Source organism: Phyllostomus hastatus, unplaced genomic scaffold (assembly GCF_019186645.2).
Source record: "Phyllostomus hastatus isolate PE091 unplaced genomic scaffold, TTU_PhHast_1.1 phas_scaffold_78, whole genome shotgun sequence".
In the NCBI taxonomy this organism is placed as follows: Eukaryota; Metazoa; Chordata; class Mammalia; order Chiroptera; family Phyllostomidae; genus Phyllostomus; species Phyllostomus hastatus.
The window spans coordinates 94,194,802-94,219,675 of NW_025334041.1; the positions used below are offsets into that span (position 1 = coordinate 94,194,802).

Sequence of the window (24,874 nt, forward strand, 5' to 3'; positions counted from 1 at the left end):
TTAATATTAAATAAAATTTAAAAATTTCATTCCTCACTTGTATGTTTCAAGGGTAGCCACATGGTTACTGCACTGGACAGCACAGATAGGAAACATTTCCATCATCACAGGAAGTTTTATTGGAGAGCACCATTTAAGAGTATATAAAACCTGGTGCCAGAAGTACAGTACTACTGAAATAATACAAATAAGTAGTTACAAATAATACAAATGTGCTGTGCCAGCTCAGAACTGGACTATCAACTATGTCCTATACATACAAACTAGTGTAGTTCCTTCCAGATTTTATTAGAAGAGTATTATAATGTAAAAACAAGTTAAAACTATCACTGTGCACTCTTCATTTAATAAATTTACTAAATACCTACTATAAACTTTGCTGGTGATGGGGAGACAAAGATAAGTAAGATGGTCCTGCCCATAGACAGCTCAGACCAGAGAGGGTTGCACTGTTCAAGTCCTACCTCATTCTGACTGCCTCGCTGAAATCTAAGATGAAAGTCAGGGGCTTTTCAGTTTTTACCCAAGGGACAAGGAGGTAAAGCCACACATTATGGCACCATAACCACTGCACCTGAAAAAGAAACAGCTTCTCCAAATCTTATTGGATCTCAATCCCTCAGTATCAATATACTCTGGGGTTTTTATGTATGCTTCTATCATTAGCAACTGAAAATTATGATTTTATCAAACATAAAAGAGTTGGGATACTTACGTTTTGCCCATAATTTGACTGCTCGTAGGGTGAGTCTAAAAGTTTCTTTATTTGGCACTAAATGCAAAATTTCATCAGTAACTCTACAGCCTGAAAAAGATAAAGCATTTATTTTTTATTATGCAACAAAAACAGTTAGTTAAATGTCTTTCTAACCTCCAGACCCTCAAGTGCTAAAAATATCAAACATAATAAAATGTCAGGATTTGTTTTCTGTCTTCAAAATTTAGCAATTACATATGAAAAATCGCTCTGCTTTTAAAGAATTCAAAAGCACATCCAACACTAAAATAAGAGATGGGTCTATCAGCTTTCTTCCACACGTCTTCACTGTTAATCAAATGACTCCAAGTTATAAAAGTGTTATTGCTTTAATGAAAATCTTATCCACAAACACTGTGGCTTACTGTTGCACTCTGAAAGTACAGCAAAACACAATGATTCACTTAAACAATAGGTATTATAAACCAGTAATTCTCAAAGTACAGTCAGTGGACCTCTGGGAATCTGTTATGTCAAACCTACTGGGTTGGCCAAACAGTTCATTCAGTTTTTTTTCCATAAAATAAAAGACACATTTTTCATTTTCACCAATAACTTTTTTGCTTTGGACATCTTGAGTATGTCAGCTATCTCTCTCATGGTAGAATGTTGACTGTTCTCAATTAATGTTGAGATTTGATCGCCATCAACTTCAACTTATCTACCCAACCATGGAGCATCATCCAGCAAGAAATGTCCAGCACAAAACTTTGTAAACCACTTCTGACATGTTCAATTAGTCACAGCACCTTCTCCATACAGCGCACAAATCTTTATTTGCATTCTAGCTGTGTTTTAACCTTTCTTGAAATAAAGCATAATGCCAAAAATGTTGCATATATTTTCTTCCATCTTCAATACTAAAATGAATACACAAAAATCCACCAATTTTGATAATTTTTTTCCTTAAATGCACACTGATATGACAGTTGTTACAGTATAATTTAACAAAATTGTTTCAAATAAAGTTAAAGACAACTAAATGCTACAAGAGCAATCTTACAGAAAAAAAAACAACAAATGAACTTTCTGGCCAGCACAATATTATTATAATTACACTAAGGCTTTCTTTGCTTGTTTCACTGTGTTAACATTTGCACTGATAGTATAGTGCAAACGCAGTGGTGAGTAAAACTGCTGGTACCAGAGCAGTGGTACCAAAGCTGTGGCACCATTGTACTAAGCAGACAATAATATTTGCAGTTAGAAGATAGGAAAAGAAACTTGTGCAGATACATGAACATGTCTGAGGTAACTTCAACTACCCGCTTTCTTCAAGAAATACCAGTTTTACTTGAAATGACTGACAGACAAACTATGGTTATTCATACTTACATATTTAGCAGATATTTTCTAAAAACAAAACAAAGTCAGTCTTGCACCGAGGAAAACAAATGACAAAGCTTTGCTGACTATAATAAATTTGAGCTTCCAAGTAAATTTTGGACAACTAGTATCTGCTCCTGTAATCTTGTCATTCTAATACATAAAGACTTTTCTAAATTCATCAACACAGGAATAAAAAAACTTTTCTAATGAAAATCGGTGATGATATTAATGAATGTGATTTTTTAAATATTTTATAATGAAATGTGAATTAATATTTAGAAGAGCCAAATAACTTTGCAAACCAGTATTTTCTAAATGATCAAGGCATGACAGTACAAAATCATGCATGGCTGTAATAGATTCAGTCAAAGAATCAGACAGACCAATGGATTTTTAGTGTAATAGAGTATAAAAAGTTAACTCATATGATAGGATATGAATTTAGGTTCAATATTCTAACTAACCATTAAAAAAAGATCACTTTTACTCAGCAATAAAAAGGAACAAGCTACTGATATATGCTACAAACATAGATGAATTTCACAAACATTATGCTAAGTGAAAAAAGCCAGACACAAAAGACCACATATTGTATGATATAATTTATATGAAATGTCCAGAAAAGGCAAATCTATAGAAATAGAAAGTATTTTAGTGGTTGTCTGGGACTGGGGTTTGAAAAGGGGAGTGACTGCAAATAGGTATGAAGGATCTTTTGAGGATGATGAAAATGTTCTAAAATTGAACTGTCCTGCAAAATTCTGAATATACTAAAGACTACTAAATCACAGGTGGAAAATGCAAGGCCTGTGGGCCAAATCTGGCCCTCCACCTTGTTTTATCCAGCCTGGCACCTTGTTTCTACCCAGTGGCAAAGCCAAGCTCCTTGCCCCTAGTTAAGGAGTAGTTACAGTTACACAGTCCTAAAATTACATTCAGCCCTTTGAAGGCAACTACGAGGCTGATGTGGCCCCTGGTGAAAATGAGTTTAACACCCCTGTTAAATTGTACATCTAATAATGATAAATTTTACAGTATATAATTAGACCACAATAAAGCTATAGGAAAGAAAAAAAAACTGTCACTGGTCAAGTTTTAGTGTAATATCAAATAATATTCACAGTTATCTGAAAAGTCTATTAAAATACTCCTCCCTATTCCAATTATATATCTTTAAGAGGCCATATTCTCTTCCTGTGCTTCAATCAAAACAAAATACCTTAAGAGACTGACTGTAAAGGCAGATATGAAAAATCTAGCTGTCTTCTATTAAGTCAAATATCAAAAAATTTGCAAAAATGCAAAAAAAACCCCATTGCTCCTAAAAAACATATTTATATTCACTTATAATGGATTTACTACTGTTATTTTAAAATGAACTAATACTAATAAACATTTTTAAATTTTCTCAGTTACTTCTGATACAGTAAATACTGAGCACGTTAAATGGTCAACATTAGATATAACCCATGTAAAAAGATCTTTGGGGATCCTCAATAAAATTTTAGAGTATAAAAAGGTCCTGAGACCAACACGTTTGAGAACCACTACTACAAACACAAACAATATTCAAACAAATTTCTTTTAAAGATGCTTAAATGTGATCAGATTACTTGTATAAAGAAAATGACAATTTTTAAACTGAATTAGTTCAATCTCTTAAAAAGTTCATTAAAATTCTGCTAAAAGATCTCTATTTGTTAAACTTCTTCAGGCAGGTAGCTCAGATGTCTTTTTAGAAGCTTACCATTTAGGCTGCGAATACACCTTATATCAAGGCTTCTCAGTCGAGAGTCGTCTCTTAGATCTAAATTATCTGATATGGTTTGTATTGCCAGTCTTGCAAAGACTAGATCGATCTTTGGAAAGATGCAAAAAGAAGAGAAAAATATTAATTTTTTCTCCTTCTAGTCCATTCTCCCTCCCCACTTCAAAAATGTAAAAAGCTGTAATTACTAGTTTCAGAGTTTCTACCAAAACTCCAAAAGGCTATGTAGGAATCTCACACGGGAAATCAAAAAGTTTTGTGAAGGCAATTAAATCTCCAAATTAAGAGAAAGCATTTTAATTTGAACATATATGCTAAGCATTAACAAAAAAAAATTAAAAACCTAATGAGTGAATTTCATCAGGGGTGTCAAACTCATTTTGACCGGGGGCCACATTAGCCTCATGGTTGCCTTCAAAGGGCCAAAATAATTTTAGGACTGTATAAATGTAACTACTCTTTAACTGCTGAGGAGCTGAAATTACATTCGGCCCTTTGAAGGCAACCTCGAGGCTAATGTGGCCCCCAGTGAACATGAGTTTGATATCCCTGTTATAGATAAAGATGGCAGATCCAACACACATTTACATTCACCCCCTCTTGGCCCCTCTAAAATACCAGCAAAATTTTTTTGTTTTTGTAGTTTTATTTTGTTTCTAAAGACATAATCCACTAGGACAAAGAAAAATACAAGACAAAAGCAAATATTATGAAAGCTGGAAAGTAGGTGGGCAAGCGGTAACAGACTCAGCAGATCTAAAAAAGCAAAGGTAAAAAAATATTGTAACCAGGAAATAAGGAGAGAAAGCTGTAAATAAATACATATATAAATAAAAATATTTAGAGAATAAAAAAATATTCTTAGAAATTAAAAATATAATTTCCATAGAAATGGAAAACAAAATAGAAAGTTTAGAAGATGAGAAAATCACAAAAAGCAGATGTGGCCAGTAAATGGAAGAGAAAAGATGAATAAAAAAGGGGGGGGGGGGGGTGGCCATTCTGGAGGTCCAACATACAAATATTAGCCCCAGAAAGGAAAGAGGAACAAAGGCAGGAAATCCAAAAGAAGTCAATAAAATTTCCAAGAACGGAAGGAGTTCCTAGGTTGAAAGAGGACTACTGAATAACTAGCATATTTGACTGAAAAGACACAGACTAATGTATACTACCATGAACTTTACAACTGTGAAGACTAGAAAAAAAATCGTATTAGCGTCCAAAAAGACAAAACAGATCAGGTACAAAGGATGAGGAATCAGAATGGCATCACACTTCTCAACACAGTATGGGAGCTAGAAGACAACGAAGCAAGACCTTCAAAATTCCAAGAACTATCATTTTCCATGTGGGACACCATACTCAGCCAAACTACCAGTTTGGCTTGAGGAAAGGATGAAGACATTTTTAAACAAACATGCAAGATCTCAAAAACATGTGCTCTTTCTCAGGAAGCTAGTGGATGAGTGCCACTAAAATGAGAGTCAATAAAGTAAACCCTAGAAAGAGGCTAAAAGAAATCCCAGGATGATAGTAAAAAAAGTAAATAAAAATAAAAAGACGTCAGGATGACAGCTGTATAATAGCATGTTAGTCATGGAGAATATTAAGTGTGGATTGAAGTAGGTAAGAAGACAAGTATTTTTTCAGGATGATTACAGAATACATGAAAAATCTAAATCTCTCTACAGGAGATTTAGATAACTAAGGACAGGGTGGTTTTGAATTAGTCTTAAGTTTAAAGCCCAAGCAAACAAATCACAGAGCAATTACCTCTCCACCCCAAAAAAATGCCACAGAAAAAAATGGTAAACTAGACACTTGGTGCTCAGTTTCAAACATTATTTATAAGATCATAATAATGTAAACACTAAATACTGTTCCAAGCAAAATTTTAACTACGTTAGGAAATTATGGGAATGAGAAGAATGGGGTAGGAATGGAAGTCGGTTCATTTTCCATGAGAAGTCAGCAAATACAGGGGAGAGGAAGGTAAGGGATTATTTAAAAGCTTTTTGATTCTTTAAAATAATTAACTCTGATAAAAAAAAAACTAAAAAAAAATCACTTATGGGTTAAGTAGTTCAACTATAAAGCCAGAAAAAATATTAAGAACACTTACTTCAATTCCATCAAATTCAAATTTTATAACAGGTACAAAGGCATCTTCTACAGCCTAAAAAAGAAAACAATTATCTATACATAAGGTATAATCCCTTCTACATCCTTCCTAATTGCCAATAATATGAATACCTTTGCACCCAAACTGTATTTTAACTCAACAGAAAAAGTGAAAATGTTCTTAGTCTCACATTCTACGTAAGGACTTCTACGTTTGTGACTGTTGTTTAAGATACACAAAATGTCTATGACAGTTGTTATCTAACTTATTCTCCTCCTAAAAATATACATTGTAAACTGGCAGGCAGAACTGCTATCACCTGAATACTTACTATTTGTTGAAATTAAATTGAAAACTGACAATTTACAAAGAGTGCTACTGTCAGAAATTAAAATACAGTAAGAACTCATAATGACCTATAAAAAAATAAGTCAATATAGTTTGGATTTAGTAGAAATGTCTTTCTGTGTTTTCCTTAATCCCTCAACCTAGCAAATTTTTAATCTCTTTCTCCATTCCCAGACACCCAAATAAGGAAGATCCTTTGAACTTCATCTGATCCTAGCACCTCAGATTGTATCAAAAGTATTCATTCAGTTAGTTCTCCAGTCTCTCCCTCCCATAAACTGTCCTGTTCACCATTGTATCTGTGGGACTAAGGCCAATATATGATGAATCACTGGTACTGAAATTTTATTTGCTGAATGAATGGCTAGATAAACACATAAAAAGAGTTACTATTCAATACTAAATGAACTTTATTTATGTGTAAATTATCTCATCAATCATCAAAAAACCTTATAAAAATGTTATTATCCCATCTCCATTTTGCAAATAAGCAAATAGGCTCAGATATAATAGGTAACTTGACCAAAAATCTAAAGGCTAATATGCGGTAGATTTCTAGATTCAAATCCAGATATGTAATACTATAAAGCCCCTGTTCTCAATCATTCTACATTATTTTAAAAAGATATAGCAACTTCTTAAGAAATACCTCAACAATCATAAGCCTTAGCTTTTAGAGCTATTTGTTAACAAGCTCAAAATATTAACTACCAGAGGATACTTACTCTTAAATTTCTAATGCCATCTTGATGCTTCAATTTTTCAAAAAAAGACTGAAAAAAATCAGATCTCTCCACATGTCTTGGAGCTACACAAAGTGCATCAATGTCAGCTCCTGCAAATGAAAGTATTTCTTATCAAGACGAGTGTATTATATTTTTGTTAAGTACATACAAACATATGTACAATAAAGTTATAATGAATATAGAAAAATGTTAACAATAATTAGCTCTCAGTAGTGGGATAAGGGGAATTTTTCTTCTGTAATTTTAAATTATGAACAAATAAAAGTTTGTTATTGAAAGTTCTAATCAGTAGAACACAGAAAAGCAATTACCTTTGGTGTGTACTCCAAGCCTGTAGGAACCAAATGTGAAAATTTTACCACCAACAGTAGCCACAACAGAAGGCGGGAGATTCTAAAATAAAATTAAACAAAAGCCATTCAATTGTTCAAATTACTTAGCAAAAAACTGGCTAAGTGCTACAGATATATGTTATATTTGTCAACTTTGTTGAGATTTGTAAAAATTCAGAGCTCTTTTGGTTACAGCCTAAAGTACTAAAGATATCCATAGAGGGAAGACAAAACAAATTCATGTCCATTACACATTCACTCATCTCTATCTTAAGAAAATGCTTTTTATCACTAGACCCTAGTTGTCCCCTCTAGTAGCCTGTCTTCGGCTCCAGCACTCTCAAGAGTCACAAGACCTTTACCAAACACAAGCACTTTTGGCTCTCTACATCATCATACTCTTGACTAATCCCACCTGCCCTTTTGGTTTTTGTGACAGATATACTTAATTTCTCAATTCTAGCTCAGCAAACTTTCTGTAAAAAAAAAAAAAGGTCATCTTGACATATTTCCTTATGAGAGCTAATATAACAACTTTAACATACTTTTGATTGTACTGGAATTATAATGCTACTTTTCACCTCTCTCTAGAGCCAATTCTAACTGTCCATCAGGTATTTTCACTTGAATATTCTTGATCCAATTCAATATCCATGCCTAAAACAAGCAAAAAATTCTATGATAAACCAGGTATCCCTCCTGATTTCTTTATTTCTGTTCCTCATTTCCCTTTCTGCCCATACCTATAGTCATTCTTCTTCTTGGCTTACAATTCTTAGTTTGTATTTTTGTCATCTCCTTTCTATTCAACTACTGAACCAATTCTAGGCTATCTAATAGTATCATAAAACTATCCTCCTAAGGGCACTTAGTCTTTACTTTCCCTTACTCTATTTTGTATAAAATTCACTGACTGATGTTCTTAAATTACTCTGTAATAACACTTCTACTCAAAACTTGCCAATGCCAATGCAGTCTTCCCTGACTACTGAGGTAAGCATCCTTGTATCCTAAGGATTTCCACACTGTACTCCTAAGAATCTTTCTTGCCTTGTCTCCAATTCTTCCCTTCTGAAGCTCCAACCGTTAACACATCACATAATCTGGTCATCTTCCCATTGCATTTGCTATTTTCCCTGTCTTGAATGCTTGCCCATCCTTTCTGGGTCTCTCAATTCCATCTATTTTTCAAAGTTCTCTTTAAGTTCCACCTCTTTCATGAAGCGTTCTCTATCTCCCTCTCCATAATGAGCTCTTTATTTCCTCTCAGTGCTCCTCTACTGTTATCTTTAACCTATTTTATACCATACTTAGTGACCTTTCTTTTCCTGTGTGTAAGTACTATCTCCTCAACTATATTTAAATTCCTTGGAAGATGAAGACTGTGATTCCAACTTCTTTTATTCCTCACAATGGCCTATGCAAGTTGTGAAGAATAATATTTGTCAATTAACTTGAATAAAAATATATATAATAGGATAGTGTTTGTTAATTCCTCTTCTTAATGTATATTAATGTTTCAAAAGTATCACAAATAATTTTCTAGCCAGAAAAGAGCTGGTAAGTTCATTGATGATTAAGGTGAATCAAAAGGATAGAGAAGCCAGGACCTTTTAGTTTACCTACCTCCTTCATATCTTCCTACTTTGAATATGATTCTTATGTGATTTATGAGAAAGTCATACACCAAATTAGAGAATAAAATATTTTTGCCATAAACATATTAACTAAAATGATTTGTGAAACATGGAACAGACTGCCAGCTGTCAGGGAAGAAGAGGGGAGGAGCAGATAATGAAAGATGAAGGCATTAGCCAAAAAACACAGATGCATAACTCACAGACATAGACAAGTGTGGTGATAGCCAGAGGAAAAGGGAGGGTAGCAGGTGGGTGAAGGTGGGCAAAGGAGCAGGGGAAATGAGGACATCTGTAATAATGTCAACAACAACAAAAAATACTACTTAGCCATAAAAAAGAAAATTTTACTCTTTGTGGCAGCATGGATGGACCTGAAGAACATTATGCTAAGTGAACTAAGCCAGTCAAAGACAAATACCATATGATTCTACTCATGTATGTTATCTAATGAACAAACTAAAAAAGCAAAACAGAGACAGACCCACAGATATAGAGCAGGATGACAAGCTCTGGGTGGGGAGAGGAGTAAGGGGTGGAGGGATTGAGCTAAAAACAAAAAGAACTCATAGACATGGACAACAGTCTGGTGACTGCAGGGGGTGGGAGAAGAGGGATATAAAGGGGATAAATGGTAATAGAAAAAAATACAAAAAAAAGGTTAAAAAAGCAAGCAAGCAAGCTTGTAGATGGTTGAATACACATGCATGAATTCTGGGAAGCGATCAGGTTTAAAGATACTGTTTTGGGCCCTGGCTGCTGTGGTTCAGTGAGACTGAGTGCTGGCCTGTGAACCAAAGGGTCATTGGTTGATTCCCAGTAAAGGCACATGCTTAGGTTGCAGGCCAGGTCCTCAGTTGGGGGCACACAAGAAGCAACCACACACTGATGTTTCTTTCCCTCCCTTCCCTCTCTTTGGAAATAAATAAAATTAAAAAAAAAAAAAAAGATCCTGTTTTTGAAACCATCAACACTGAAATAGTAAGAGGTGATATACACGAGAAAGAAGACAGCCAAGGATAAAAGCTAGGGGAGTAGGGTCGCTTAAAATATGGGAAAAGGGAGAACAGTTCATGAAGGAGATTGAGTAGAAACATCAAGGAATAAGACGGAAAACCAGGAGAATGCAATATGCAATAGAAGCCAATGGGAGAGAAGGCAGCATCGTTAGAATCAAATATGGAGCTAGTCAGAAAAAGATGAACAAGTGACATTACACAAACAAAAGACTACAGGTCATTGGAAATCTCTTCTGTGGACTTGTTACAATAATTAAATGAAATAATAAATGTAATGGTTAAGTCTATTGTTCAAAATACAGGTTTACTCCTCATTTCCCTACATGTTTCCTTTCTTTTTAAAGTAATTTAACCTCTTTGAGCTTCGGTTTCTTTATTAAACTGGGATGAGTATTAGCACCAAATTTAGCTCTTAATTATACTATATTATGTAGGATCAACCTTAAAAATATTGTGAGACAGGAAAAATAGGAAGTAGGTTTTTACAACTTTAGTCTTCTCAAAGGGCTGTTGTTTCAAATGAGACAATGTAAATAAATATACTTTACACACACACAAAATAAAAACATTTAAAAAATAGATTAAAAAGAAAATGATTTGATTTGTAGTCCTAGACTGTTTAAAGTTTAAATATCTCAATTGTGTGTAGAATATTCAAATTATCTTTTATCTAACTCAAGTCCTTCAGATTACAAACTAAAACATGCCTAACTGAAAGGGAATTATAACTGATACAGAAAATGACCAATCACCTTATCCATGCAATGGAAGATGTTAATACCAATTTAAGCCCTGGCTGGTGTAGCTCAGTGGATTGAGCACGGGCTGCGAACCAAAGCATCGCAGGTTTGATTCCCAGCCAGGGCACATGCCAGGGTTGCAAGCCACAGCCTGCAGCAACCGTACATTCATGTTTCTCTCTCTTTCTCCTTCCCTTCCCTCTCTAAAAGTAAATAAATAAATCTTTTAAAAAATTTGAACTTTTTAAAATTAGATATTTTATTTACTTTGCTTTAGAAAAAAGCTAAAAAAAAAAGAAAAAAGCCACATTGTGGCAAAGTTTCAAGTTTTTAACAATGGTTTTATGTCTAGAAATGAAATAAAAACCAGCTACTGGTTCTTGCAGATTAAAGCACTAGAGTAATTAAAACGTAATAAAAAGCAATTTTTAAATTTTATTAATTAAAAAAAAAACAACCTTTGGCTTTGGAACAGAATTCTATTGGATATTTCCTTAAAGTGCAAAGAAACCCTACATTAAGAAAATCAGGTGCACCTCTCAACATATTAATCTAATTCTTTGCAAACAATCACATTACTTATCTTGAACATATCCTTGAATGGGGATGGGAGCAAAGACTGCTGCATAGTCACAATAGTTGACATAAAGACCATATGCAAGAAGTTAGAAACCTTGTTACTCTGACTTAACAAAATTATTCTATCAAGTTGGGTATCTGGTTTGCACATCCATTGTAATTATGACTGATTAGAGGGGGACAACAGGTTTCCCTAATATTTTATTTATTCAATACCTAAGCCCTGTCCTGGGATTCTGCAGGTGAATGAGACATGTCTCTTTTTTAAGGAGGTGATCACCTAGTAGCAGAGAAACTAACATCAATTTAATTACTCATAACTAGCACTTAAACTGATCAGAATTAACTTATCTGAAAACTTCAACTATTGCTAACTCTGCTGAGAGCTCAGAAATAAGCCAGTATTTATATGGCAGCAAAAGTAAACAGTATAAAGACCATTTATTTAAACTCAGTGACTAGAGACTTAAGCAGTCTTCACAACCTTATTCATGGTGTTGTTTAAAAGAACCAATTTTAAATATGTATCATAGGTTTAGAAAGAATAAAAGTTGTAAAGAAAAGAAGACTAACAGGTGTTTATGTAATTTCTAAACCTGTGCAGATTAAGGACTAGAAAGGGAGTTTGCAGAGAGATGCACTGACTGCTTTGAGACATTAACTCACAGCTGATGTCTGTTAAGGGCAAGATGGGAAAACTATAAAAAACAAACAAAAAATTAAAATACAACCGTTTGGGCCTCTTAGGGGGTAAATAGTATCACCCAGTTGAACATGTCCTACCTCATTTTAGTACAGCAAGTAAAATAATCATAGTGATGATTCTCAAATAAAAATTCAATTACATTAAAAATACTCTAAGAAAGCAAGAAAAATGTAATCAATTTCAGAAGAAAAATAGCTAAGCTACCATAGGAGAAAAACATGTACAATTATAAATAAGGGTTTGTAAACTCCTGTCTCGGGGCCAGGCAGGTATGCAAATTAGGGGTAGCCATAACAAACACAGAATCTGATAGATAAATGACAGTTGCTGCTTCAGAGAAGGCAGGGAATGCTGGAAATTGCCAGGCATTCCTGGAGGGCAGGAGCCCAATTCCATTCAAGCCTCTTCCTGCCTTCTACAAAGGCAGGCCTAGTATTGCCAGACCTGGAATTTCACAAGAAGTCTGAAATCTGGCTTTTTAAGTAAAATCTCTTGATATTTAAGTCTCACTACTATGAGTCTTGCAAAACATTTGTGTGAAATTTTAGCTATACAATGGCTACCTCTGGGGTAAATTCTCATTTTTTTAAAAGACTTAACTGTCTAGACTCTAGACCAATTTATTAACAAGTATAACAAAGAGCCAGTTTATTATTCTCAACTCCTGCATCTTATTACAGAGACTAAAGACCAGGATGTAACGAAACTAGGAATTCATTGTAGTTTGAAGTCTTACCTTACTCTCACTAACATCGGAAATCCATTCTTTTACTAAATTGTTCAATTTACCAAGAACAACCAGCCTATAATAAAAAATACCATGCTTTAGATTAAAACAAACAGACAGACAGACAGACAGAGACAATACTTTAAAAAGTAATTAAACATATAGGCAGTACCTTTGTGTTGTTGTTAGGGTAAAAGCATATTATACACATGTTAATGCGATCACATCTGTTGATACATGGCACATCTCTTTGGCATTCTTAGGTCCCTAAGAGTTCCAAAGAGACGATAAATGTGATAATAGTATTTTGGTCTTTGAGCTATTTTCAAAATTCAAAAAGCCTAGTAAAATCAAAGCTACCTTTAATAAGGTGGCAAAAGCCAACTTTTTGGGCCTTACTATGGAATAAAATCAATTCAATGTGGTAATAAAAGATTTGCATTCTCTCACTGAAAGCCATACATCTTTGGATAATTAAAATAAGTAAATTAATTACTGCCTGATTTTTATGAAATAATGTTCTTAATAAAAGCAATTTGATATTAAAACAAATTTGCACTCAATGGCATATCCAAATCACATTAAAAAAAGAAGTAGAATTAGGTATCTCAAAGATAACACAAAAATCTGAATTCCTGGCTCTGTCTAAACTTGCTTTTTCCTCAGCTTTCCCCAGGTAATGAAATTCCATCCTTTGAAGTGCTGAGACCAAAAACCTTGGCACCATCCTTGATCATCATGCCCGCCCCGACCCTTCCCTCTCGCTCACGTGTGCACATTTCACAATCATCACACAACCCTATCTTTAAAACATATCCAAAATTCTACTACTTCTCATCACGGCCAGTGCCATCCCCCTAGATCCGACCACCATCATTTCCTCCCTGGATTATTAGAATATCCTTCTACCTAGTTTCCTCAGTTTAGACTTGATCCCTCTTCAGACTATTCTCAATATAGGAGCCAGAGAGACTGTTAAAGCATGAGTAAATCATGTCAATTTTCTCGTCAAAACCCTAACAGCTTTCCATTTCATGCAGAGTAAAAGCCAAAACTTCTTCAATGGCTTACAATGTCCTAAGTTACCTTCCCCTCCAAACACCTTTCCACCTCACTTTCTTTAAGCCCATATTCCCCTGCTTACTTACTTACTCTGCTTCAGACACCCAAGCTGCCTTGCTACATATTCCTTAAACAAAACAGGTATACTCTCCTCAAGCCTTCTGCCTAGAATGCTCTTCCCTCAACTATCCAGATAGTTCCATCCCTTACCTTCAGATTTTCCCTGAGTTGTCAATGAAGCCTTCACTGACAACCTCTATTTCCAGCTTTATTTTACTCAGCACTACTTTTTTCTCAGCAGCATTCATCACATGTATTTATTTTACTTATTTGTCTAATTGTCTGTCTCCTTCCCTAACCACCTAAAATGTAAGCTCCAGGAGGGCCAATATTTCTTTTCATTTCTTCCTTCTTTTAAATTTCTAGGCAGGGACACAGTAGGTACCTGATACATGTTTGTAGAATTAATGATTAAGTAACATACTATAAAACATTTTACATTTTTAAGTGACATACCTGTGGTTCAATTCTTCCTCATCTTCAAACACTCCAAATGGTTTCATGGCATCAATTAATTTCTGTGTGTAAATGTGATCAATTTCTTTAGGACATGCCAAACTAATTGGAGAGGTGATTCCATAATGTTTTTGTTGACGCTGGCTGTCCAGCACAGTGTTTCTGTTCAAGACAATGAAATGGCAGGAAAAATTTAAACCATCATATCATACTGATACACTGAATCTCAATCCACTCAATTTAGCTACCTTAAAAGTTTACTTATTAGTCCTAACAGAGCAGGCATTTTTTTTTTTTAAGAAAAAGGGGTTATTTTGTGTTTATATTGATGAAAGGCTATTCATACTGTCTTCATCTTTAATGGTTAGGGTGTCTTTTCAAGCCAAAAGCAGCATGTGTTGGCATTGGGGCAACTGTGCCAACACCAACTCAGCCAAATGCAAGGAGCCTGAATGGGAACTGGGCCAGGGCCACCTCCACTATACCCTACAGACTTAAGTACCATCTAGATTCAATCTCTGAAAAACAGTCAGCCACTTGGAAGAAAACTCTAAGTAAAAACAATGTTTCCCCCCCCTTCAGGAAAGAAATAAAAACATCCCACATGAAGGTCCTTGTGAAATATTCTTTAAAAAAGAAATCACAACTAGATTTTTCTTTGAGATACCTAAATTAACATCCTTTGCTTGACTCAGAGTTTATAGTCCTAACATTTTGTTGATTGTAATTGTTCCTTCATTTAGACTGGTACCTAAACCATTTTCACACTGAATAACTATCAAATTCTTTACACTAAATGACAACCCTTACAAGATATAAGCTACCCTTGAAAAGATCCAAGCCATCAGGGAATCATAGTCTTGAATACAGCACAATCGAGTATCTGAGATTTTGGATTTACACAGACTAATAATTTCAAAATAAAATTTGGGACCAACATGGGTTGGTAAAACTTTTAATTATGCTAAAAAAGGAGAATAAAAACAAACACCACAATCATCAACTAACCCTATCACCTATCTTAGCCATCCTTTCATGAAGGACCATTAACACCTACAGTAAGAATGTAACCTCAAAGAACAGTCTTTTAAATGAAAAAATTAGCCCTGCAAACAATAACACACAAAAACACAACAACAGTGATTGGTCAAAACATTGGCTTATTACATGCTTTTTACTTAAAATTTTCTTTAGATAGGGAGAATCAAGTGAAAGATAAAACAGTCTATATACCTTCAGAAATGACTCAAAGAAACAAAAGGGAAACAATAATACTAGTGACTTTAATTTCTTTCTGGTATTTATTTTGCTGTAGAATAAACAAAATTTCAATTACTTATTTCATGCTGTAATTTCTTTTTAAAAGATTTAGCTCTTTTACCTCTAAGTCAGCTAGAGAGGTGTTTTGGTATAGTTTGTGTGTGTTTATATGCGTATGGTAAATGGATGAAAGAGACTAATTATATATGATCACTCAATTACCCTTAATAACCCTGAGTGCCACTTTACAGGTATGCACCCGAGATCGAGAAAGACAGGAGTCAAAATCTGAACTCCAAAACCCAAGATCTTTCCACCATTCCATTCTTCCTTCTAGAACTACTTCAGTTCTGACACTAATCACAATCGCGGGTCCCAGTTTTTTATATGTATGCTGAAAAAGTTGGCTATTGAAGTTCCTACTAGCACTAAAAGTCCCAGTCTGTATTTCTGAACCTCCATCCTCTGGACAGGAGGGGAAATAGCGAGCAACAGAATTCCACATGCCCTTCAATCCATAAATTTCACTTACAGGATAACATGCTAGAGCAATTGCAGTACAAGTGTACAAGAAGACATGTAGAATGTTCACTGCCACACTGTAACATTAAAAACCAGAAACAAAATAGTCACTAACAGGAAAATAACTATATTAGGGTGTATCCCTACAATGGAATACAATACAGTAGTTAACATGATTTAATAACTCGAGTTAAAAATACTAACATGGACAAAGCTCAGAGATACTATACTGCACTAAAGAAGCTGCAGAATGACAAGTGTGATACTGATTATATCAAGCTCAAAAACAATGCCAGTTATTATGGGCATATACACAGTACGTAGTAACAGCACTAAAACAACATGCAGCAATAACCATCAGATTCAGGACCGTGGGGAACTCTGGGGAGAGAGGCGAATGTGACAAGATTAGAAAGTAGGAGAATTCTTCAGATGTATTTGGACTGATTTCTTTTAAATAAAGATACGTGTCTGCACACACAATGTTATGCTTTAGGGAGATGAATGTTGTTTACACGAGTGATGCTTATGTTTTTCTTTGCATTTTCCCTATTATTTCCTAATAAGCCAAAATGTAATGAGGTACAACAAAATCTTCCGCCAAGCACTGAAACCGTTTGTGACTTATCGAAGTGTGAGCAGGCGGTATAGACCCATAGGTATGTTATGGGCAGGTGGGGAGGGCTGGGGAGGGCGAAAAGACCACAGCTTTTATAACAGAGAAACGGGCTGGGATAGGTCATTCACTCTTGAAGACCTGGAGACAGCGGTCCGGAAGGGAGGAGGGGGAAGTAGGGGGATGGCATTTGCGCCAATGCAGGCAGAAGAGACCAGTTCAGACAGTACTTGGGGGGCAGGAGAGTGACCGACAGTTTCTCCCCACCGACACACTCGCCTCCCTCCCGCCGCACCCTTGTCTAGGGGCGTCCTCGGATGCGGGACAGCTGAAAGCAGATGGCGACTCCTGGAGTCCCCGACTGTGGAGGGGGTAGCCAGGTGAGCCGCTGGGTGTAGGGGAGGTATCCTTGCCGACCGGACCGGAGCAGGGGAAAAGACCACTCGGGCGAGCCTGGGACAGAGCACGGAAACGAAGTCCCGGGCCGACCACCTCAGCCCACCCCTCACCACCTCACCCTCAACCGCCGCCCCCCACCACTTACGCAGACGTTTCTTTCATCGCTCCCTGCGTCTCCCTCACCGGCGAGCGTCTCTCGCTGTGGAGTCCCGTTATTGCTCTTCCCTTCTCTCCCTCTCCACTTTCCTCCGGTCGCTTGTAACTCGCTTGCTCGCTCACTTTCTCACTCACTACGGCCGAGGCAGCCAACCGAGTGGTGAAAACACCACATAACCGGCTCTATTTATGACAATACAGCGCGGCCGACGCCAATATGGCGCCTCTTCCCAGCCTGCCCCTCGCCCTCGCGGCCCCGCCCCTGGCGGCCTGGGCCCGCCCCTGATCCCTCCCCCTCCCTTAGGTCGCGGGAGACTCATGGCCCCGCCCACAGGGGCTAGAACTCAGGCTGCAAACGCTAATCGGATAGAGTGTCTGGTCTGTTTGTGGGACTCAATCCGGGCAAACTGCTTGGAAGGTAATTTGGAATATGTTTTTCTTGTTCCTTTAATGAGAGTCTCTGCATCATATATTTTTTAAAAAAGCAGAACTTTGCCCAGCAAATACTGTTTTAAGTGTTTTGTTATTTCATATATTTAATCGTAGTCATCCGTCAATCCACTCGAGGAGATTTTGCCAGGAAAGGTTCACGTCCAGGAACTTGTAACTTTGCAATTACCCCAGGGAAAAGCAAGTTTGTAAATGGAGGCTAATTGTTTACCTCTAAGTACCTCCCTCCCCCCTCCATTCAGGACTTTCAGGACTTTGGCAGTTAAGTGAGGGAGGTTGACAGGAATCGCTAGCAGTTTGCAATAGGAGGATAAATGTAAGGCAGAATCAGAATTTCACTCCCAAATACTGGAGATCATGTTCCATGTGAGTGTAAGAACAAACACGGGAAAATAATGATGCATTTTAAAGTGTTGAAGTGTAGAAATAATGTGAAATACTAAATCATTACAAGAAAAAGTATGTCAAGAAGTTGCTTTTTCTTGGAATGTGACTTAGAGTCACAGTAAATAGAGAAGATTACTTATAGAATTATTTATTTATTCAAAAATCTTTATTTTTTTGAAAGCCTAACTGTGCCAAGCCTGTGTTAGGCTCCAGTGATTTAATGGTGCATAAAACCAGATGTAGTCTTTAATCTTATGAAGTTCAGAGTTTTGTAAGGAAACAAATATAAGTGATACCCTTCTGTTGCAGAACTAAAGCACCTACTATGTGCCAGGCACAGGTGGTACTGAATTGCTGCTCTCAAGAGTTCACAGTCCAGTGAAGGAGAAAAACCATATACAGAGATCATCAGACTGCATTATGGTCTGTGATACATATGGAGTCAGGGGATTTAGGGAGACCTAAAGAGAGCTGCCTAAACTTGGGGGAAGAGATGCTTTCCAAACTAGCAAGATTTGGGAGTAGTGATTGGGTGCAGGTGATAGGGAGAAGGCAAAACCTATTCCAGGCAGCACAGAGGAGTAGCTAGCACTGGCTTCAGGGTGAGGGAGACCCAAATTTGAGTTCTAGTTTTGCTACCTTACTAGTTTTGTAACCTCGGGAAAATTAACCTTAATAAGCTCTTTCCTCGTCTGTAAAATGAAGATAGTAGGGTTGCATGAGAATAAAATGAGAAGAGTATGTATAAACATATGAATCTGAAGAAATAGCATTTTATTTTCTAACACTTAGTTTTTTACAATGAGTCACTCATTCTTCTGAGCTGGCAGATAAAGACAATTTGGATGTCCTGTGTCTCTTCCTCCCCAATGTTTAAGATGGTGTCAAAGTATTGTTTTTAGTTGTTTTCTTCCCAATTTTCTTCTTTTTATTTATCTACCTGGGGTGGACCGCCAGTCCCCAACCCCCATTTCAGTAAGAACACTTTGTTTCAAGGAAAAACATGTTTTCCTTTTTCTGTTGGGGGTGTTAACATTGTAGCTGTACTTTTTTTTAGCTAAAATTTTCCAATTACTAAATTAACCCATGCTTGTAAAAAAAAGTGGAAATCTGTATGGACCTTTCATCATTTTATTATTCCTCAGGAAACCATTATTGAGAGTTGGGTATCTATTCTTCTAGAATGTTTTCAATATACCCCAAACTGTATGTAAGCCCATACCAGAGGGTTTGTTTTTATTGTTTTTAAAAAAAAAAATTTTTAAAAAGAGGATCATACTGTACATATTGGTCTGCTCCCTGTTTTTTTTTTTAACCTAAAAATCATAAATGTCTTTCCATGGCAGTAAATGTTATGGACTGACTTGTGTCCTCCTAACTTAGACATATTGAAATCCTAACTTTCAGTACCTGAAAATGTGACTGTATTTGGAAACAGGGTCTTTAAAGAGATAATTTAGTTTAAATGAAGTCATTAGTGTGTCTCCTATTCCAGTAAGACTGGTGTCTTTATAAGGAAATGTGGACACAAATGGGTAGAGAGGGACGATCATATGAAGGCACAGGGAGAAGATGGCTATCTATAAGCCAAGGAGAGAGGCCTCAGAAGAAACCAGCCCTGCTGACACCTTGTTTTAATTCTAGCCTCCAGAACTGTGAGAAAATAAATTTCTGTTGTTTAAGCTACCCGCCTACTCTGTGGCAGACTATTTTCTTATTTTTAACAGTGACATGTTGTTCTTTGTCATATAATATATAACATACAAGCTCTGTCTGGAAAAAGTCCAGCCATTGTTAATATACAGTTTGTGCCCCATCAATGTGACCTGGCAGCCAAGAAGAGTGGACTGGAATGCACATATGCAAACAATAACAACTTCACTGTACTAGATAGTGGGGGTGGTAGACACCATTGAGTGAGCATGTGTACTGTGTGGCCATCACATTCAAAGTGACTGAGCAAGTAGAGCAACAAATCTGCATCAAATTTTGTATTAAGCTTGAACATTTTTCCTCAAAAACTGTTTGGATGATTCAGAAGCCTTTTTGGGATGATGCAATGAGTACAGTGCAAGTAAAAGTGTAGCACGAACACATCAAAGATGATCGAGAATCTGTTGAAAGTGACCCACATTCTGGAAGGCCTGCAACAAGCAGAACACCTGAGAGAATGTTGAACTTGTACAGGCTGCAATCATCAAAGATTGGTAACTAACAGGGTGAGAACTAGAAGCCGATCTGTGGATTCCAAAAACTGTGTCCAAGATTCTGACAAAGGATCTGGGCATGAAACATGTAGTGGCAAAATTTGTTCTGCACTTCTGCTACACAAGCAGAAGGAATATCGTGCTGCAGTTGCTAATGACTTGATTCAAACTGCTTCTAATGAACCAGATTTCCTCCAGAAGATCATAACTGGAGATTAATCATGGGCTTATGGGTATGATCCTGAAAGGAAGGCCCAGTCATCCCAATGGAAGTTGCCTGGTTTGCCATACCCAAACAAGGCAGGGCAAAGTCACAGAAAGATTAAGGCCATGGTAACTGTGTTTTTTGATTGGGATGGTATTGTCCATCATGAGTACACCACCTCCCCACCAGGCCAAACAATTAATAAGGAGTACTACCTCAATATTTGTCAGTTGAGAGATTCAAATGACAAAAACAGCCATAGCTACGGGCAACTGGTGATTGGCAGATTCATCATGACAACATGCCCACTCATGCATCACATCTCATGCAGTTTTTTGGTGAAACATCAAATCACTCAGGTGACTCAGCCCCTCGATAGCCCAGATCTGTTGCCCTGTGACTTCTGGCTATTCCCAAAACTAAAATCACCTTTGAAAGGGAAGAGATTTCAGACTGTCAATGGGATTCAGGAAAATAAAACTGAGCAGCTGATCGTGATTGGAACTGTGTGAAGTCCCAAGGTGCCTTCTTTGAAGGGGAGTGAGTCATTGTCCTATGTACAATGTTTCTATATCTTATATTTTCAATAAACGTGTGTTTCATATTACAATGCTGGATACTTTCCAACAGACCTGGTACTGTCAAAATATATTAAACCATTTCCCTGTTATCTCAGATTTGTTTATATTATAAATAATGCTACAATAAACATCTTTATGGATACATCCTCTCTACTTGGTATCACTAGTCATTGAATACATTCTTAATGATGGGACTTTTATGTCAAAGGGTATATGTGTTTTAAAACACAATTTAGCCCTGACTAGTGTGGCTCTGTGTTGGGTGATGTCCTGCAAAGCCAAAGTTCACCGGTTTGATTCCCGTTCAGGGCACATGCCCGGGTTGTGATTTCAGCCCCTGGTTGGGGTGTGTAAGAGAGGCAATGATAGATGTTCTCTCCCTCTCTTTTTCCCTCCCTTCTCTTCTCTCTAAAAATAAATAAATAAAATATTAAAAAGATAAAAACCTAAACAAAGTTTATATATTCCAAATTGTCCTCTGTGAAGACTATACCAATGTACAGTTCAACCAACAATATGAATGGAATGGCCTGTTTCCTCAAACCCTCACAAATGCTAGGTGTTAAAGATACTTTTTATAATTACTGTGAAAATTATAAATGTACAGAAAAGTAGAGAGAATAGTATAATAAATACCCTATACTTATCACTTAGATTTAATGATTGGCATTTTTTCATGTTTCACCTATATTTTGTTAAAGTCTTTTAAAGTAAGTACAGATATCATGACATTTTACTTCTAAATATTTTTATATGCATATCTAAATAAGAACACTTTCTTACATAACCCCAATAATATCAACACACCCAAGTTACCCTTGCTTGTCCCCAAAATGTCTTTTGAAGCAAGTTTGTTCAGTATTAGGATACAATCAAGAAGCATGACTGTGTTTGGTTGTTGGGTCTCTGAAGTGTATTTTACTTTAGAACAGACATTTGCTTTCATGTTCCCCCTAATCTCCCTCTCACACCCACCCCAGCTTTTTATTTTTCCTATGACATTGACTTTCAAAGATCAGGACAGTTGTTCCCTAGAATGCTCCAATTTCTGGATTTTTGTGATTGCTTACTTTTGGTGTCATCTAACAATAAACCCCATATTTTTTGTTATTGGACATTGAATCTAAAGGCTCATTTAGATTCAGCAAAACAGTGCATCACACCAGAAGTTACATAATGAAGCTCTGGTAATCCCATTATTGCTGATATTAAGATTGACCACTGGGTTATGTGGTGACAGTCATCTTGGAACTAGCTAGTAACCTGCAGTCTGATAACTTTGGCACCAGGTGAATATCCAGCCCTTCATCAGCCTTTCACCTAAGGGTTTCAGCATTCATTGATAATTCTTGGCTTACTTAATTATTTCCTTAAGGATGGCAAATTGTGATTTCCTACTTTTAGGTTACTCTGTGATGCATTTCTTACTATAAAGGAAAAGTACTTGTTTCCTTTTCAGAATTGCAACTTGGGAGAGTTAAAATGTTAGAGCAAGTAATTCAGGAAAAAAATCATCTTTAAAATTATTATTTTAGCTTTATAAGATTTCCTGGGCTGTTTACTTGTCTGTGGGACAAGGAGGGACCATTTCTGTCTTGCTCACCAGTTCATGCTCAGAACTTAGCTCAGGTGTTCGATAAATGTTGGTTGAATGAATTTACTTCATATATTATTCCCTCATATATTTCTTCATCTCATTATCTCTTCCTCCTTTTCCTTAATTGGTTGGCTATCTCCATTTTGCCTTTTCCCTCTGACTTACTATTTGGATGTGTGTGAATGTTGTACAACTACTCCACTGAAACTCTTTTTTTTTAAAGATTTTATTTTATTTTTAGACAGAGGGAAAAGTAGGAAAAGAAAGCAACAACAATGTGTTGGAGGACAAGAGGGCAACAACAATATGTTGCTGCCTCTCATGCGTGCCCACTACTGGGCACCTGGCCATAACCCAGTCATGTGCCCTGACTGGGCATTGAACCCATCACCCTTTGGTTTGCAGGCCAGTGCTCAATCCACTAAGCCATACCAGCTAGGGCTGAAATTCTTTCATCTCTGAACAACCTTTCATCTACTCAAAACTTTTCCTTTGCCAGGCAGGTTGTTGTAGCATGGTATTATTCTCATTGGTCATTAGCTAATTATGACTAACACTTATTACAGAATGATTAGAAGAGTATGATGCTTTGGGTAGGATTGTCCAAAAATGACCTTGGGAGCTAACCCTGGGGTTGCCAACTCATAGTGCCAGGAGAGGCTAGCGTCCCTGCTTCTGCCAGCAGGAGAGGTTGTGCTCAAACTCAGCTTCCCAGAATGGCCCCTAGCAAAATGGGCTGCAACTTCCTAAGGGCCCCTGGGACCCTACGTGTTTGGCAGCTGGTACCTAAACTCAGTCACCCTGGCTCTAAATAGTCTCTTTGTTCACATTCTGATAAGGGTGCTTTCTCAAAATTTTACTTTAAAAAGGTGTCTTTTCAGGGGACATCTCCTTCCACTGGAAACATAGCACCTAGCCATAGCATCACTCTCTCAGGGATGATGGGAAAATCTGAGGCCAAGCCATCATCCCCTTGTAAATTTCCCCATTAAAGCCTGTTCCTTAACTCAAGCAGAACAATGGCATGGAATTCATCCCAAGCCCTGTTGCATGATTGGTAGCAACTGTGCAGGGACTTCCTACCTGCTTTGAACAACATTTAGAATGGTTGAATTTGCTATCAATGATTCCTGTCCAGTTGTCAGAAATCAATATGGGTTCTATTATGGACTGCCTGTTTGTATGTACCCCCACCCCACAACCCCAAACCATAAATTGGAATTCTAATCTGGAGGCCGGGCTTTGGAGAGGTAATTAGTTCATGAAGGTGGAGTCCTCATGATGGGATTAGTACTTTTGTAAGATTAGACAGGAGAGAGCTTTCTTTTCTCTTTGTTTTCTGCCTTGCTGTGGAGACAAGTAGAAAACAGCGATTACAAACCAAGATAAGAGCTCTCAGCTGACAACTAATCAGCTGGCACTCTGATCTTGGACTTTCTAGCCTCCATAACTGTGAGAAATAAATTTCTGTGGCTTAAGCCACCTAGTCTCTGATATCTTGTTATAGAAGCCCAATCTGACTAAGACAGGTTTCCCAGCCAAATTTTTAATAGTAGAACATCAAATCCAGATGAAATAAAGAGGGATAAAAAGCTGGCAGTAATGATATTCGGAAATGTAGTAATATTTTGTTACAGAATTGTGGAGGAGGAGCAGACTGGAATGGGGGAGGTTGTCATAGTGAAGCCACTTGTCTAACAATGTGGAGGGTCTTTGGGAGAAGGAGCTTACTGTCTACAGCTTTATGCTCAGATGGCTAGCTTGTGCTGCACTGGGGTCTCATCTTGTCTCTGAGGTGTGGAAGAGGAAGGGGCACCCAAGTGTTACAATTACAAACAGGCCTCTCAACCTGCATTTCTTTCAGCCCTCTGCAATGGAGTGGCCTCTGCCACTCCATGTTAGGGTGTCAGAAGACTCCTTCTAGCATCTCCTGCTTATTTTCATAAATTGTCTTCCCTTAGAAGAAGGATTGCCCTCTGTAGTCTGGTTTTATTTTGCTCCCCAGTTCATTCAGCATGGAATTTTAGGGCAAATTGTCAATGTTTCTAATGTGAAATTTCTATTGCTGATGCAGATATTTCATTTGTACATTTTATTGCTTTTTAA

At 36.9% G+C, this 24,874-nt stretch overlaps 1 protein-coding gene across 6 annotated transcripts in view; it reads right to left on the reverse strand.

Annotated features, from left to right (window-relative positions):
• The window catches only part of PAPOLG (poly(A) polymerase gamma), a 31,505-nt gene extending 13,930 nt beyond the window's left edge, over positions 1-17,575 (reverse strand). For 5 of the 6 annotated variants that reach the window (XM_045827995.1, XM_045827994.1, XM_045827993.1 and 2 more), the window contains exons 1-8: positions 17,331-17,575; positions 14,389-14,550; positions 12,820-12,886; positions 7,382-7,463; positions 7,050-7,159; positions 5,977-6,030; positions 3,834-3,945; positions 716-805 (exon numbers count right to left, since the gene is read on the reverse strand). In XM_045827995.1, the coding sequence (XP_045683951.1) occupies positions 716-805; positions 3,834-3,945; positions 5,977-6,030; positions 7,050-7,159; positions 7,382-7,463; positions 12,820-12,886; positions 14,389-14,550; positions 17,331-17,347 (694 nt within the window). In that variant the 5' untranslated portion in view covers positions 17,348-17,575. Of the gene's footprint in view, positions 1-715; positions 806-3,833; positions 3,946-5,976; positions 6,031-7,049; positions 7,160-7,381; positions 7,464-12,819; positions 12,887-12,982; positions 13,078-14,388; positions 14,551-17,330 lie in introns of those variants that run through there. The other variant, XM_045827997.1, reaches the window with a different exon arrangement.
• Positions 17,576-24,874: the final 7,299 nt, after the last annotated feature.